We start from the raw sequence: 16,891 nt of genomic DNA on the forward strand, positions 1-16,891 counted from the left end.
TCGGAATCCAGCCAATGTCCCAGCGCACTCGAGATGATTTTCAGCTACAGCGCTGACACATAATGGCAGCCGCAAGCAGCGTTGTCATATGACACCCAGGCAAGACGAGTGAGTAACTGCACTGCCCAGGATCCGAACTGTAGGCTGCCGAGTTAGGAGACAGGCACCATCTGATTTTTGGCCTGCAGTAGGACCACTGATTGGAAGGCACTGAGACACCAGCACTCAACTCAGCAGAGCTGGTAGGCCCGCAGCTAGAAGTAGAGTTTGACAGTTGCAACTTGCAGACTAATGTCCGGTTCGTAAGTTGGGGATACTTTCTCTTAGTAGATGGTGGCTGCCAGACTATATACTCCCATATAAAGATGAGGTGTGTTTATAGGGGCTTGGCTGGCTCTTGTTGTGTCAAAGTGTTCACTTCTATCATGTAACCTATAACAGTGTCGCTGGCTTAGTAATCATCCAGCAACTAGGCGTTGTGCTGGTAAACCATCAAGAGAATAATAATGATTAATTGGACGTCAGCTTTAAGCAGGCGAACCCTGATAACGCCTATGTTGCGTTTTATCGTGGGTTGACTCCTGAATGAGAGTCACATGTGTGACGGCCACGGAACAGGAGTGTCAGATATTATTTACTACGCCTTCCTCGACACTTATCAGATGATTAGTATGCAGCTCTATGATGCCTTTTTTACCCTCCACGTCTGGCTGCACCTGATGCTGTATCATGTTTACTTTTTCTAAGTCTTCCCCATCAGTGGTGCCAGACTGTCTTTACGAGTCTAATTCCTGCTTCTGTCCAGTTTCTGTTCAGTCGGACTCGGGGGAATCAGTCTGTTGTTTGGGATTGCTGCTCCGACAACCATGCAAAGGAGGACCGTAACAGCTGATGTTCCCCTCGAGTGTCGTTCTACACCGATTTATTCTGCATCATATGCTGTAGTTTCCCAAAGGTTCCCTCCATCCCTCGAATGTTGTGTCCTACTGCTTGTACTTGAAGTCCTTTCTTAGTGTCCAGTTACCTGTCATCATCTCCACAACGGCGAACACTACCTGCTCTATTCTTTACTTACCACATCCTCCCTTCGAAATTCTGCCTAAACGATACCTAGCATAGGTGAATGTCACCATATACCTGACTCTTATAGTCTCCCTGGACGAGATTCAGACCGTTCAGAATGGCCACGTATCGTTGGAACATCTGCTTGGTCACACGAAGAAATACCATTCTGAACGTCAGCACTGGCTGATCGCAGTAAGAATTACCATGTTAGCTGCATTCTCCATTTTGGTGATAGCAGACATTATCTGTTCCTACCAAGAAGAGCGTAGGCTGGCCCAAATCGAACCATTTCCATCGTTTGACCCGTTCGTCGACGGTGTTGGCACATGTGAGGAAACGACCGAATCTTGGAGAATTGAAGTGTGTAGAAGTCAAGAATCAAGGACTCTGTGACACCGTCCCATGAGCGCGGAATGGTGTAGATAGAGTAAATATAAAGAGGGAAAAAAGAGTAGATTTTAAATGTAACACCAATTCTGTTTCAGCCAGACTATCAATTAGATAGTCTGGCTGAAACAGAAGTGGTGTTACGTTTAATATCTTTTTTTGGTGAGCCAAGCTATTCCGGGAGGGGAGAGTTGGAGTGGCATGGGGTGAAGCCCGGGCCAAGTGCCGAAATCCAGGCGCTTCCCAAAACCCGCCAGCTCAGCATTTGCAACAATGCACTGGTTCTGCAACTACTGAGCAGTGGTGCCATGAACAGCGTCTCGAGACGGTTTGACATTACATGGCAGGACGCGAACGTCACCTCAGCCGCAATAAGACGTGCCTCGTCGTATACAAACGCTTGTTGTCCGTCCATGCTGTGCATGTTGCGACAGCTGGCCTTCGAATTGGTGTCCGCTGTGGGTCGGCTGCCACCACGAGGCCGCTTACGTTCTTCTGCCATCTTGGAAGGGCCGGGGTTCGATCTGGAGTCCTCCCAGCTTCGAGATACTGGGGAACGATTGCGCCAGCCACCTCCTTCCAGCTGAGGGTCCCTGGGCCACTGCCGACTACCACCGTTGTCGCAAGCCGATTCGTCCCCTCGCGTGATGAAGCCGCACCAACACAGAACGATGCGCCACTAGCAAGGCCGCAGCCGATTCCTACTAACGGGCAAAACTCTATCGTCGGCCTGGCCTGGGTTCACCAATAGCTACAACCGCCCGCCTCTTCCAGCCCTCGTATCTACAACTGTCCAACTTAGAAGTCGATAATTTATCTGTCGCCAGTTGCTGCCTTCACATTCTGTACCTACTGCTTTCCCCCTTCAGAGAATCACTTGCCTACATCAAATACACACCTTTTACGCAGCGAAGGACATTCGGTGTTGTACATGACATGTAACACTTCATAAAATGTGACGTTTCAGTCTTCGATCGCTATACTTTATTTTCAGTTACCGGTTTCGTGCTAGCTGCCCATCTTCAGATCATATATTGTAGTTACGGAGTAACTTGTCAGTACAGAACACTCGGTTCGCTGTCATAAGCGACAGTGAACCGAGTGTTCTGTATGGACAGGTTACTCTGTAACTACCATATATGATCTGAAGATGGGCAGCTAGCCCGAAACCGGTAATTGAAAATAAAGTATAGCGATCGAAGACTGAAACGTCATATTTTAATAATGAACGATCGCGGAATTCCCATTCAGACAATGATGTCTAGTTTTGATGTAACACTTCATAATTATTTTTCCGTCCGTGAGTGTCTGGGAGGGAAACATTGTACATCATGCTGAATCTGACGAAGGCTCGTTATGACTCTACTCTGCAAGTGACGCATCGAGTCGCAGGTGGGCACAGTGAAAATTTACGTTACTTATACAGGGTGGTCAGAAACAGTCTGGAAAGCCTGCAGGGTAGGCTGCGCTGGGAAATAATTGCTACGAAAACAATTGATTCTATGCGCCGTTTCCGAGTTAATTAAAGTTGAAGTTAGCCAGTCAGGGCGTTACGCGTTCAAGTTCACGCAGCTCGCCAGAAGGGGTGCCGCCAAACATGTTCTTCATTTGGTTTCCTAAAACCGAACAAGAGACTGATTCAAAAACTGGACATGAGACGATAGTAAGGAACGAACCCTGGCCAGAGGCTGAACTGTCTCCTTCGCTACAATCAGTGCTATGTGAACAACTGACATTAATTGTGTCTGGCTGGCCGCTTGAATCTGTGCGCGCAAAGACTTGATTGGCTAATTTCAGTGCTAATTAACTCCGAACGGCGCAACATACCGTTTTGTTTTTCTTAACAATTATTTCTTAGTAAAACCTACCGTGCAACGCGATTACGAGCTTTTCAGACTTTTTCTGACTTTCCTGCACAGTTAAATGAAGTTTTTGGAGGCAATTTGAAGCATGTACAATGTTTTACTTACGTAGTTTAAAACATTTTCTTCTATGAAGTGAGGGATTCAGTCAACAGGAAAAATATCCGACATAGATTAAAACTGTATTAATTGACAATCAGTCTTCTCAAGTGTTTCATTTCATTAACTTTGTCTGTAACTCTTGTTAAGTTAGCTAAGGACACACGCAGTCTCTAATCACTACAAATTTACCTTTCTTTCTTCTGTGTTCCTTTCTTTATTATACACATTATAGCAAATTTGTGATTACGTTGTGTAATTTCCGAACACATACGTCCTTAGCCAGTTCCACTTCTGGGTTCTTAACAGGGGCTATAGTCACATTTTATCACTCCCACATCTAAAGAGTATTTCTGTTTCCATGTCCTAGGTTCTCATGCGTGATTTTCCTTCCTACATTCTTCTTGATACTGTTAACCATTACATCCCTTAATAAACGTTGTTATAAGCAATTCTTCATGAAATTTTGCATTAGGTTGTTGTTATTCAATTTTAAAAAAACTGATATCTTTCATTATTCCGTATCATTTAATCTGAATGTTAAATACACTTTCTGTTACTGTACTTATATTGTAAATGCGTATCTCCATTTTCTGAATTTGGAAACTCTTGTTAGTGACAAAGTACATTGGGCACATTTTGAGCACCCTGATAATTTCCCGTTTCCAATGCATCCCTATTGGCTGTACCTCACTATGTGCTTTGTGATACGGTCGTGTTAGGAACTGTGAAACACTGTCCTAACCGCTAAATGTTTAAAAATAATAATTATATTACATCTTTCGTTATTGATAACCATTGCTCTTTATTTGGCTATGTCTGAACATGGTTGTTCAACAACTGAAACCAGTTATCTAATTGTTTCTGAGTGTCCTGGAAATTGCTGTAAGCGATACGGGGCAGTTAGCTACACTTCTTTGGAAATGAAGGACTTAGATAAAATCAATAGACGGTCTACAAGAGTTTCTGAAGAAATATGGAAACCCAATTACTGCTGTAGCAGAGTTGCCTCGCAGACTGGGTTATATTTATGAAAGAAAATGCATAGATAGTTGGGCTAGTAGTGTTTTATTGCGAGGAGCGCATGATGCAATGTGATGCTATAGAGGAAAAAAAAACAAGGTAGATAAATTTGCTACTTTTTTAAGTCTAGTCTACGAAGACAAGTTTACTGTTCTCGATAAGCGACATAAACGTTTCTGTGTGGACACCAAATTTGGAAAAAAATGTATGCAATCTCTTCATTTCCTAAGCGTTTCACTTAAACACAAGAAATCATCCACATACGGTTCGTCCGTTCCATCGGCAGCCACATAACGTTCGGTGTTGTGAATATAGAAGGCGATACCACTCTCTCGTATATACGTATGTACAGTAACAATCAGCTGGATACCTCTCACAACACCACGACTGGCGTCCTTGTTAAAATAGCGTGCTAAACTAATGTACTATCTAATGTACAGCCCTGAGTGAAAACACATCCGCGTATAAGGTGTTCCAAGGAACGTTAAGAAAGGTAGGCAAATATTTTGATTAGCAAGGTTGATGTATTCAAATTTCGGAGTATCATCAAACATTCAATGATGTGAACGAAGACATGGAGCATAGTTCAATATGTCCTAAACAAGGTTTTAAGGAACTAGAAAGATCCACCGTGCCTTAATGAACGATGTTAGAAAGTTGCTACGAAAGCAAAGAGAGTTTCATCACAGATTTAAGTGAAGTCACAGCTTAGCTTCAAACAAAAGTTGAACGAAGCGAAAATGAACGTAAGGAGAGTTATGAGAGAAGAACACAATGAATTTTTAATTAAAATTTTCCCAGCAGATCTGATTATAATTGTAAGAAATTACGAATAAGTCAATAAGCGTATCTAAATCAGGTGTTAAGTCGCTCAGTGACCATATCAGTACCGAAACGAAAAAAAAGTATGAGAACGATAAGGCCGAGGTAATGAAACCCTTCTTCCGAAACTGTTTCACACCGTAAGATGTAACAGGTTCCTCCTTTCAATTACCGCATGAACGCCGATGTGGCAAATATTTAGAAAACCGATCGCGGAATAGAAAAGCAACAACAGTCGCTTGATAATTGAAGGACGTATGGACTGGATCAGAAACCTGTGAGATTATACAGAGATTATGTGAGAGAACTTGCTCCACTTCTAGCTGTAATGTATCGTGGGAATAATTAGGAGTTACCAGTGACTACAGAAAGGTGCAGGTTATTCACGTTTTCCAGAACAGTCGTAGATGCAAATAATTGTAGGCCCGTATAGCTGACGTCAATTTGTTACAGATTTTTGGAACACGTATTACGCCAGCGTATTGTGATATTTTTGGAGAACGAAAATATCTTCAACTGGAAATGGACATGAATTCGCCAAACAAGAGATCTTGCGAAAGCCGCGCAGTCCGTCCGTGAGATTCACAGCGCGGTAGACATCGGCGCTCAGGTTGATGCCGTGTTCCTCTACCTCAGGAAGGGATCTGACACTGTCCCATGCAACCGTTTAATGAAAGTAAATACGAGCTTTCCGTCGGACCAGATCTGCGACTGGTTTCAAGACTTCCTTGCAGACAGAACTCAACACGTCGTTGTTAACGGAATAAATGTAAAAGTAATTTCAGTCTATTCCAGGAATGTGTGATACATTCCTTACTATATAGTGTATAACATGTAATGGGTATAAGTGCAGATATTTTTATATGTGTTACGTTAAGACATACGCACACATTATGGTATTGTTTGTTTTTTCTTTGAGTCAAAGTCTTCCCGCAAATATGCCACATAATTTTCTACCACATGTTTTCTGCTTGGTCATAATTACACCACTAGGTGGGCTACGCGTGCCAGTATACGCTAACCATTTTGCGTCCATATGTCCCGACTTCACAAAGTGAGCAGCCATCCGGGGGAAAATATGCAATAATGGCTTGCCCTTGCCACATGTACATGGAGGAACTACCCAAACTAAAAGCATACTACACTGCTGGCCATTAAAATTGCTACACCAAGAAGAAATGCAAATGATAAACGTGTATTCATTGAACCAATATATTATACTATAACTGACATGTGATTACATTTTCACGCAATTTGGGTGCATAGATCCTGAGAAATCAGTAGCCAGAACAACCAACTCTGGCCGTAATAATGGCCTTGATACGCCTGGGCATTGAGTCAATCAGAGCTTGGATGGCGTGTACAGGTACAGCTGCCCATGCAGTTTCAACATGGTACCACAGTTCATCAAGAGTACAGACTGGCGTATTGTGAAGAGCCAGTTGCTGTGCCACCATTGACCAGACGTTTCCAATTGACGAGAGATCTGGAGAATGTGCTGGCCAGGGTAGCAGTCGAACATTTTCTGTATCCAGAAAGGCCCGTAGAGGACCTGCAACATGCGGTCGTGCATTATCCTGCTGAAATGTATGGTTTCGCAGAGATCGAATGAAGGGTAGAGAAACGGGTCGTAACACATGTGAAATGTAACGTCCACTGTTCAAAGTGCCGTCAGTGCGAACAAGAGGTGACCGAGACGTGTAACCAATGGCACCCCATACCATCACGCCGGGTGATACGCCAGTATGGCGTTGACGAATACGCTTCCAATGTACGATCATCGCGATGACGCCAAATACGGATGCGACCATCATGATGCTGTAAACAGAACCTGGATTCATCCGAAAGAATGACGTTTTGCCAATCGCGCACCCAGATTCGTCGTTGAGTGCACCATCGCAGGCGCTGCTGTCTGTGACGCAGCATGAATGGTAACCGCAGCCATTGTCTCCGAGCTGATAGTCCATGCTGCTGCAAACGTCGTCGAACTGTTCGTGCAGAGGGTTGTTGTCTTGCAAACGTCCCCATCTGTTGACTCAGGGGTCGTGTCGTGGCTGGACGATCTGTTACAGCCATGAGGTCATCTCGACTGCTAGTGATACGAGGCCGTTGGGATCCAGCAGGGCGTTCAGTATTACCCTCCTGAATCCACCGATTCCATATTCTGCTAACATTCATTGGATCTCGACCAACTCGAGCAGCAATGTCACGATACGATAAACCGCAATCGCGATAGGATACAATCCGACCTTTATCGATATCGGAAACGAGATGGTACGCATTTCTCCTCCTTACACGAGGCATCACTACAACGTTATACCAGGCAACGCCGGTCAACTGCTGTTTGTGTATGAGAAATCGGGTGGAAACTTTCCTCATGTCAGCACGTTGTAGGTGTCGCTACCGGCGCCAACCTTGTGTGAATGCTCTGGAAAGCTAATCATTTGCATATGACAGCATCTTCTTCCTGTCGGTTAAATTTCGCGTCTGTAGCACGTCATCTTCGCGGTGTAGCAATTTTAATGGCCAGTAGTGTACTCGTAATACCTATAATTACTAGTCTGCAAATGACACAAATACTCATGCAATTTTGTTCAGTACATCGTCCTGAGTCACCAGTAGAAACGTCTGCACTTATACCTGTGTGAAAGAACGATGGATACAAAATTTTAGACGAGATGAAAAGAACACTTTTTAATATCGCAAAACTGTCACAGAGGCACTTTTTCCTGGCTAGGCGATCATGAAGATTTTGGTGCTAGCTGTTTCCAGAGATGGTCCTCAGAGTCCGGTGGGATGAATATTGTTTTAGAAATGTTGCTGAAAATGTCTTCCGTTTGCATTAATGCGCAACTGGCATCTGCGTGCTAATAATTGTGTAACATGCTCCATCGCTGCAGTTTCAGCCAATTGGCAACTAGCTCTTCTGGAGTATCTGGTACTGTCTTGTATACTAAAGACTTAATCACGCCCCCCCATAAAAGAAATTCATCTCAGATATGTTTGTATACCTAGTCTTTTTACATCCTAAATAAGTGACCTTGTGATTTATCTTGGAGGCTAACCAACGGGGTGCCTAGTAAGTCTTGATAATTCATCGATACTTTGAATTGAGAATTTAAAATTTACTTTCATATGTGTAGCTGCAAGTAAGCTACAGACGCAGCTTCCCAGAGAGTTCTTGCAAGACCTATGTGCCAAGCCAGCCTGTCCTTCAGTACAGAAGTAGTCCATTCCAGTAAAATCTGCTGACAGGGTATGCTTTCAGCTCTCTGCTGAATGCACTAACGTACCCTTGCCACTGGCTAGCCAGTAGGGAAGCGCGAGAAGCGAGACCCACGTTTGCCCCCTCTTGGCTTCTACGAATGCGTTCAGTAAGTAATGCAACACATTTTTTTCTGAAAGGAAGTTCATTTTATTAAGGATTCAAATGTACCATATTATTCCCCACTCTAATAGCTACAAAACCATATTTTTCATCATACTCCCAGTGCGACGGCCTTACGCCTCATTACTGGGAGGACCTGCATCGTACCATTCTACACGCACGCCGGAGCCAACGTCTTGCTGCATTAATAAACTCTCCACCACACACCGCTACTTCCTGCAGAGTGTGGTTTGAACTTCTTCTTAGCACGAGAGACGGTGTGGTGCCGCTCCATCGAATACCGGTTTTTTCAGTTCGAAGTCATGAACGCATGTTTCATCGCCTGTGACGCTGTTCGATAAAAAACTGTCGCGATCAGCTTCGTTAAGCGCAAGCAATTACGCACAGACGGTCCTTCGTTGCTCTTTACGGTGTTCTGTTAGGCGGCCCGCTGGGTATCGTCGCTGGCACACTCCTTTGACTATCCCAATTAATGGGCGAGTGTGACAGGGCTACCACAGAGACGTCTAGGTGAGCAGCGAGGGAATTGATTGATTGACTGTGATCCGTCGATGACCTGGAAAGAGAGTGTCCACATTACGAACAATGAGAAGTCACAGCTGTATGAGGCCGCACGGCACGCGAAAGATCGGACTGGTTCTCGTAACCTTGTTGCGAAGACTGCGAAGATGACATTCGCCTTACGCAAAGACACACCTCGCTTTTGTTCACTGCCAGATTTCCGTAGACATTCTACAAGCATCTATGAATATTTGTGACGCTCTGGTTTTCCATCAAAAGTAACTCTGTGACGCTGGCCGAGGTGGCCGAGCGGTTCTAGGCGCTACAGTCTGGAACCGCGCGACCGCTACGGTCGCAGGTTTGAATCCTGCCTCTGGCATGGATGTGTGTGATGTCCTTAGGTTAGTTAGGTTTAAGTAGTTCTAAGTTCTAGGGGACTGATGACCTTAGAAGTTAAGTCCCATAGTGCTCAGAACCATTTGAACCCATTTAAACTCTGTGACAGCTGTCTGCTTGGAGCCAGCTTCGATTACAGGCTCCATTTTGAAGGCTACGTATAGCACCGCAACCTATAGGAATTTCTTGAAACTATAGTGGCTGAAGCGGGAATATTCCACTTCGCCCTACAACAAATTCCGCGTATTTTGAACTGAAATTGGCTGAGTCAAAACAGGTGTTTTGCAATAGTTATTGAACACCACTTGTACCACTGCTAGTCATTTCCTTTCCTGATTCACTCGCAAATAGAGCGAGGGAAAAAGACAGTCTATATGCTTCAAACGCAGGTTCTCTGAATTTTCTGCACAGTTTTCCTCGAAAAGAATGTCGCCTTCTCTCCAGTTCCCGAAGTCTGCCCGTAACACTTGCATGCTGTTCGAACCTACCATTAACAAATCTAGCAGCCCGCCTCTGAATTGCTTCGATGTTTAATCCGACATGGCACGGTTCTCAAACACTCGTGCAGTACTCAAGAATAAGCCGCACTAGCGTGCTATATGCGGGCTCCTTTAAAGATGAACTAAACTTTCCTAAAGATTCTTCCGGTAAACCGAAATCGACCGTTCGCCTTCAAAATGTTCAAATGTGTGTGAAATCTATGGGACTTAACTGCTAAGGTCATCAGTCCCTAAGCTTACACACTACTTAACCTAAATTATCCCAAGGACAAACACACACCCATTCCCGAAGGAGGACTCGAACCTCCGCCGGCATCAGCGGCACAGTCCATGACTGCAGCACCCTAGACCGCTCGGCTAATCCCGCGCGGCGTTCGCCTTCCCTACCACAACCATCACATGCTCGTTGCATCCCATATCGCAGTGCAAACTTACGCCCAGATATTTAAACGACTTGACTGTGCCGAGCAGGACACTATTAATGTTGTGTCCGTACATTGTGGGTTTATTCTCCTCTTCACCCGCATTAACATTCATTTATTGCATTTTGAGCTAGCTGCCATTCATGCATCAACTAGAAATTTTGTGTAAGTCATCTTGTATCTTCTTGCAGTCACTCAACTCAGACACCACACCTCGGCAAACACCCTGCCCATCCTGTCTGCCAAATTATTTAACTATAAAGAGCACAATAGCGTTCCTATCTCACTGGCCTGGGGCGCTCCTGACGAAAACTTTGAAGAACACTCGACGTCGTGGACAACATACTGGATTCTGTAACTTAAGAAGTCTTGGATCCGCTGACATTTCTGTGAACATGTTCCTTACACTAGTACCTTCCTTAACAGGCTGCAATGGGGCACATGTAAAAAGTTTTCCGAAAATACAGAGATATGGAATCAGCCTGTTGCCCTTCATCCACAGTTCGCATTATATCATGTGAGAAAAGGGAAAGTTTAGTTTCGCATGAGCTATAACTTCTTAAACCACGCTCATTCGTGGAAATAAGATTCTTGGTCTCACGAAAATTTATTATATTAGAACTGAGAATGTGTTCAAGGATTCTGTAGCAAACAGACATCACGGATTTTGGTCTGTAATTCTTCGAGTCTGTTCTTTTGGCCTTCTTATACACAGGAGTCACCTGCACATTTCTCCAGTCCCTTGGGACTTTGCGCTGGCCGTGCAATTCGCGGTAAATGCAAGCTAGGTAAGGGGCCCAAGCCGTAAATCGAAATGGTAGTCCACCCGGAACGTGGTCACTAGCAGTCGAAAATAATGTTTAATGAACGTAACGTATTGCGCATAAATAGAAGAGGACATCCAAAACTATTCGATTTCACTATTTGTGACACCCCACTGGAAACAGCAAGTACCGTAAAACAAAATGTACGAAAAACAGATGCCCAGCTCAGAGTCACAGGAAGAATCTTAAGAAAATGCAAGTCATACACGATAGAAGTGGTTTAAAAAACATTTATTCGGTCGGATGTGGAGTCTTGCATCTCTGTCTGGGACACTTTCGATGTTAGTTTCATGAAAGGGTTGGAGAAGACCCAACTAAGAAAAGCTGGTTTTGCCACAGGATAGTTTATTAAGAGAGAACGCATTACGAAGATGGACAACAAACTCCACTGGCAGGCACTACAGGCGAGAAGCCGGCCGTTGTGGCAGAGCGGTTCTAGGCGCTTCTGTCCGGAACCGCGTTGCTGCTACGGTCGCAGGTTCAAATCATGCCTCGGGCATGGATGTGTGTGCTGTCCTTAGGTTAGTTAGGTTTAAGTAGTTATACGTCTAGGGGACAGATGACCTCAGATGTTAAGCCCCATAGTGCTCAGAGCCATCGGAACCATTTGAACAGGAGAGAAAGTATGTTCCAGGAAGAATTGCGTAACATATTACTGCTTCCCACAAACATCTCGTGAAATAACCTCAACGAGACTATCCTAAAAATTAAGGATAATACAACTGTTTACCAACAACCATCCATCCTATGCGCCATTTGCGAATGCGATAGCGAAGGAGGAATGAGGTAATGGTACCAGAAGTACTCTCCGCCAAACACCGTAAAGTGGACTGGGAGTATTGATTGTTTAAGAATTACTGTCCCATATAGTAGTAATTGCTACTCAGAACTATAAAAAAGGCCTATAAGAAACGTGTAAGGATGCTTATTCAAATACAGACATATAAACAGGAAGAATACGACGCTGCGGTCGGCAACGCCCATGTAACAAGTGTCTGGTGCAGTTGTTAGACCGGTTACTTGCCGCTACAGTAGCAGGTTGCCAAGATTTAAGTGACTCTAAACGTGTTGTTGCAGTCGGAGCACTAGGGTGGGACACAGCATCTCCGAGGTAGCGATGAAGTGGGGATTTTCTCGTACGATCATTTCACGAGTGTACCGTGAATATTAGGAATCCACCAAAACATCAAATCTCCGACATGTCTGCGGCTGGAAAAAGATCCAACGACGACTGCAGAGAATCGTTCAACGTGACAGAGGTGCAACCCTTCCACAAACTGCTGCAGATTTCAATGCTGCGCCATCAACAAGTGTCGGCGTGGGAACCATTCAATGAAACATCATCAATATGGGCTTTCGGAGTCGAAGGCCCACTCGTGTACCCTTTATGACTGCAAGACACAAATATTTGCACCGCGCATGGGCTCGTCAACACCGACATTGGACTGTTTATGACTGGAAACATATTGTCTGGTCAGATTGTATCGAGCGAATGGACGTGTACGAGTATGGAGACAACCTCATGAATCCATGGACCCTGCACGTCAGCAGGTGACTGTTAAAGCTGGTGGAGGCGCTGTAATAGTGTGGGGCGTGTGCAGTTGGAGTGATACGGGACGCCTCATACATCTAGATACGGCTCTGACAAGTGACACGTACGTAAGCATCCTGCCTGATCACCTGCATCTATTCATGTCCATTGTGCAAATCCAGCAGGGCAATACGACACCCCACACGTCCAGAACTGCTGCAGAGTGGCTTCAGGAATACTCTTCTGAGTTTAAACACTTTCACACCAAACTCTGCAGACAAGAACATTATTGAGCATATCTGAGATGCCTTGCAACGTGCTGTTCAGGAGAAATCTCCATCCCCTCGAATCCTTACAGGTTAATGGACAGCTGTGCAGGCTTCTGGCACATATTCCCACAAGTACTACGCCAGACATTAGTCGAGTACATGCCACGTCGTGTTGCGGCACCTCCGTGCTGGCGGGGCCCTACACGATATTAGGCAGGTGTACCAGTTTCTTTGCCTCTTCAGTGTATTTGTCCACAAACAAGTGCGTGTTGAGATACGGCCCGTTTTGCTTATGTCGAAAACTCTCAACACTTCGTATCTAATTACATTAATACTCTTTGACGAGTCGCTGGAGACAAGAGTTCGTTAAGCCGAAATTGTCAGAACATATGCCCGAACAACCTTCGAATTTTCGGGGTGGAGATTCTCGCCGTATGTTGAGACCAGAATCTGTCACATGCGGTAGGGTCGAGTAAATGTGTTGATAATAACGTTCTTGTGTATATTCAATAAGGATGTGTTTATGTAATTTAGGCATTAAACGGTATTGTGGATGAGTATCAAAGGTGTTTGCCGATGAAGAGAGATAGCTTTCCCTCAGTGTTTCAGACTAAAATCTGTATGTCGTGTGTGAATGTATCACCCTCAGTAATGGGTAACGCGATTTGTCACGATTTGTGTACAGAAAAACGTCTCCAAATTATCCAGCAATACTTAATTGCACAGGAAAGAGAAATTCACCCACATCAGTCTTCAGAATTTCCCGAATCCAATGCACTTTGTCATAGTACTTACAGATTACAACTCAAATGCAGTCAAATTCCGTACAAACAGGGGACAAATTTAATACAAAATATTACAAGTGCCCAAGTGAATCAATACGGAAGCATTTAATCTCTAAAATATGGACTACTTACGGTATTCCCACCCGTACCCGTGACGACCTCCTGCGATACCTGAAAAAAAAAAGGTCGTTAGTTAACTGTCACTCTAAAATGTGAGACATCGCACGCAGCTGTTTCAAATTAAAGTGTCTGTGGGGGGATACTTTTCTTGTATCATTATGCTTGAATGAACATTCGCAGTTCAACTATACGCTAAGCAGCAAGAAGTGCTTGGACAAGCCACTGGATGTGCTACCCACAATTTCACGGTGGCATTGTGACTAATACTTCTGCCTGGACTACCCTAGTCCAGTGTCTCCCTAACACAAACTTCAACTCACGCATAAGCAAGCTCTCCCCATTACGTACAAAGCTGACGAATTAAGAAGGGGAAAATCACGCTTGGGTGAGGTGCGAATTAATGTTGGTGTTGGGGAGGGCATTGAACTAGGGTGGTCTGCGAATCCACTGGATGCTAACTGCCTGAGGGCTGGCTGTGCGCCTCAAAGGCTAACAAGAGAGACGGTGGATTGTGTCAGGGTTAAAACTTCATTTTCTGTCAGAACGAATCAACAGACAGAGGTAAGTGAAACTATTTATTGCTACCACAGAAGCAAGTGAACAGGTTTGGGACTCCAGGAGCCATCTTCAATTCTGAAGATGGCTACTAGAGCCTGCCATCGCATATGTTCACCAGGACTATAATTATTAATAGATTTACATTATTATCAGTTGTAGCTGTGTGATAAAAAGGCTGTCTTTATGACACTGCACGCGACTGCAGGGATGCAAAACATCGGGCATTACGTCACAAAGAATAATCAGGAGTTAAATGTGCTCAGGTTCACTGTTAAAAACATTTTTGTGAAATGGAAATGTCATGAAGTGTACGATGTTAATTTACAGGAAGTGCGTAACTCTGAAGTGTTCTAAACGTCAAATCTGTTATGATAGACGTTTTCTGCGCTCTGCTGCAAAGGTGTGGTGTTCGGTGACGGAATGGTCTTTCGAAAGCACATAGTTTTCTGGATCCTTAAGTTTCTCAGAAGCCATCGATTTCAAAGGATGCGTGACGCCGCTAAGTGTGATGCAATCGCGTCATTACTTTTCGGGTTAGTAAGATGAATCTTCACAGTGTCGCAGTACACGTTTTGGTTCTCTTCTGGTCCTGTGTAGACTTGGTGTATGCCAGGCCAATGGCTGTGATTTGTTTTCCGTTTGGAGCTAGGAAATCGGCGTTTTCATTGGCAAAGTAAATGAAGACCTCTTGTGGAAACATTTTAGATAACAGCACACCTGATACAGCGTTCAGAATCGAACTTGACCTTAAGTGAACCTGTCTCCAACCCGAAGTTTGGCATGCAGGCCACAGTTCTCAACTGGATATGATCGTATTCGAGGTGGTATACCCTTATCCTCTGTCTAGCTTTGAACTGACGTACCTAGGAAGTTCCTGGGGGCTTAGTGTTTGACGTGGAGTCTCGACTACGATGTGAATTTTCACGAACGTAACTAATTTGCAAGAGGTTAGAGAAGAGAAAAGCGGCCGAAAAATAACCGGAAACAGTTTGCGGATTAAATTCCGAATTTTGAGATTTTTATTCAGATATCTGAAATCCATATACATCATAAAATTCGCCGGCCGGGGTGGCCGAGCGGTTCTAGGCGCTACAGTCTGGAATTGCGCGACCGCTACGGTCGCAGGTTCGAATTCTGCCTCGGGCATGGATGTGTGTGATGTGCTTAGGTTAGTTAGGTTTAAGTAGTTCTAAGTTCTAGAGGACTGATGACCTCAGATGTTAAGTCCCATAGTGCTCAGAGCCATTTGAACCATTTTGCTTGTCTCTTTGCACTGAAAAGTCGATACAAACGCCGCTGCTCTCGGCAGTTAAGTGAAGAAGTACTTAGAACATGCGCGCCTCTATCCTGATCGTAAGTTCACATACAACTGAGTGTGTACCGACATTGCTATACTTACGACCCATTTCCATCACAGTAATAATTTTTACTTTGAACCACTCATCTAGGCGCTACAGTCTGGAACCGAGCGACCGCTGCGGTCGCAGGTTCGAATCCTGCCTCAGACATGGAAGTGTGTGATGTCCTTAGGTTAGTTAGATTTAAGTAGTTCTAAGTACTAGGGGACTGATGACCTCAGATGTTAAGTCCCATAGTGTTCAGGGCCATTTGATCCATTTTGTATGCAATTTATAGAAAGTTTTTTCCTGACCTAAATATATGTTTTAAGAACTCCACTGCACAAGCGTTTTAATAATACAGGGTGTTACAAAAAGGTACGGCCAAACTTTCAGGAAACGTTCCTCACACACAAATAAAGAAAAGATGTTATGTGGACATGTGTCCGGAAACGCATAATTTCCATGTTAGAGCTCATTTCAGTTCTTCCACCTACGCTCAATGGAGCACGTTATCATGATTTCATACGGTATACTCTACCTGTGCTGCTAGAACATGTGCCTGTACAAGTACGACACAACATGTGGTTCATGCACGATGGAGCTCCTGCACATTTCGGTCGACGTGTTCGTACGCTTCTCAACAACAGATTCGGTGACCGATGGATTGGTAGAGGCGGACCAGTTCCATGGCCTCCACGCTCTCCTGACCTCAACCCTCTTGACTTTCATTTATGGGGGCATTTGAAAGCTCTTGTCTACGCAACCCCGGTACCAAATGTAGAGACTCTTTGTGCTCCTATTGTGGACGGCTGCGATACAATACGCCATTCTCCTGGGCTACATCAGCGCCGGAGTGGCCGAGCGGTTAAAGGCGCTACAGTCTGGAACCGCACGACCGCTGCGGTCGCAGGTTCGAATCCTGCCTCGGGCATGGATGTGTGTGATGTCCTTAGGTTAGTTAGGTTTAAGTAGTTCTAAGTTCTAGGGGACTGATGACCT

At 44.6% G+C, this 16,891-nt stretch overlaps 1 protein-coding gene across 2 annotated transcripts in view; it reads right to left on the reverse strand.

Annotated features, from left to right (window-relative positions):
* The window catches only part of LOC126469812 (lysosomal-associated transmembrane protein 4B-like), an 81,093-nt gene that overhangs the window by 25,277 nt on the left and 38,925 nt on the right, over positions 1–16,891 (reverse strand). The window contains exon 4 of one of the 2 annotated variants that reach the window (XM_050097090.1): positions 14,007–14,045. The exons of the other annotated variant lie outside the window; for it this stretch is intronic. Within the exon in view, the coding sequence (XP_049953047.1) occupies positions 14,007–14,045 (39 nt within the window). The remainder of the gene's footprint in view (positions 1–14,006; positions 14,046–16,891) is intronic. 2 annotated transcript variants of the gene reach the window in all.

Source organism: Schistocerca serialis, chromosome 1 (assembly GCF_023864345.2).
Source record: "Schistocerca serialis cubense isolate TAMUIC-IGC-003099 chromosome 1, iqSchSeri2.2, whole genome shotgun sequence".
Taxonomy (NCBI): Eukaryota; Metazoa; Arthropoda; class Insecta; order Orthoptera; family Acrididae; genus Schistocerca; species Schistocerca serialis.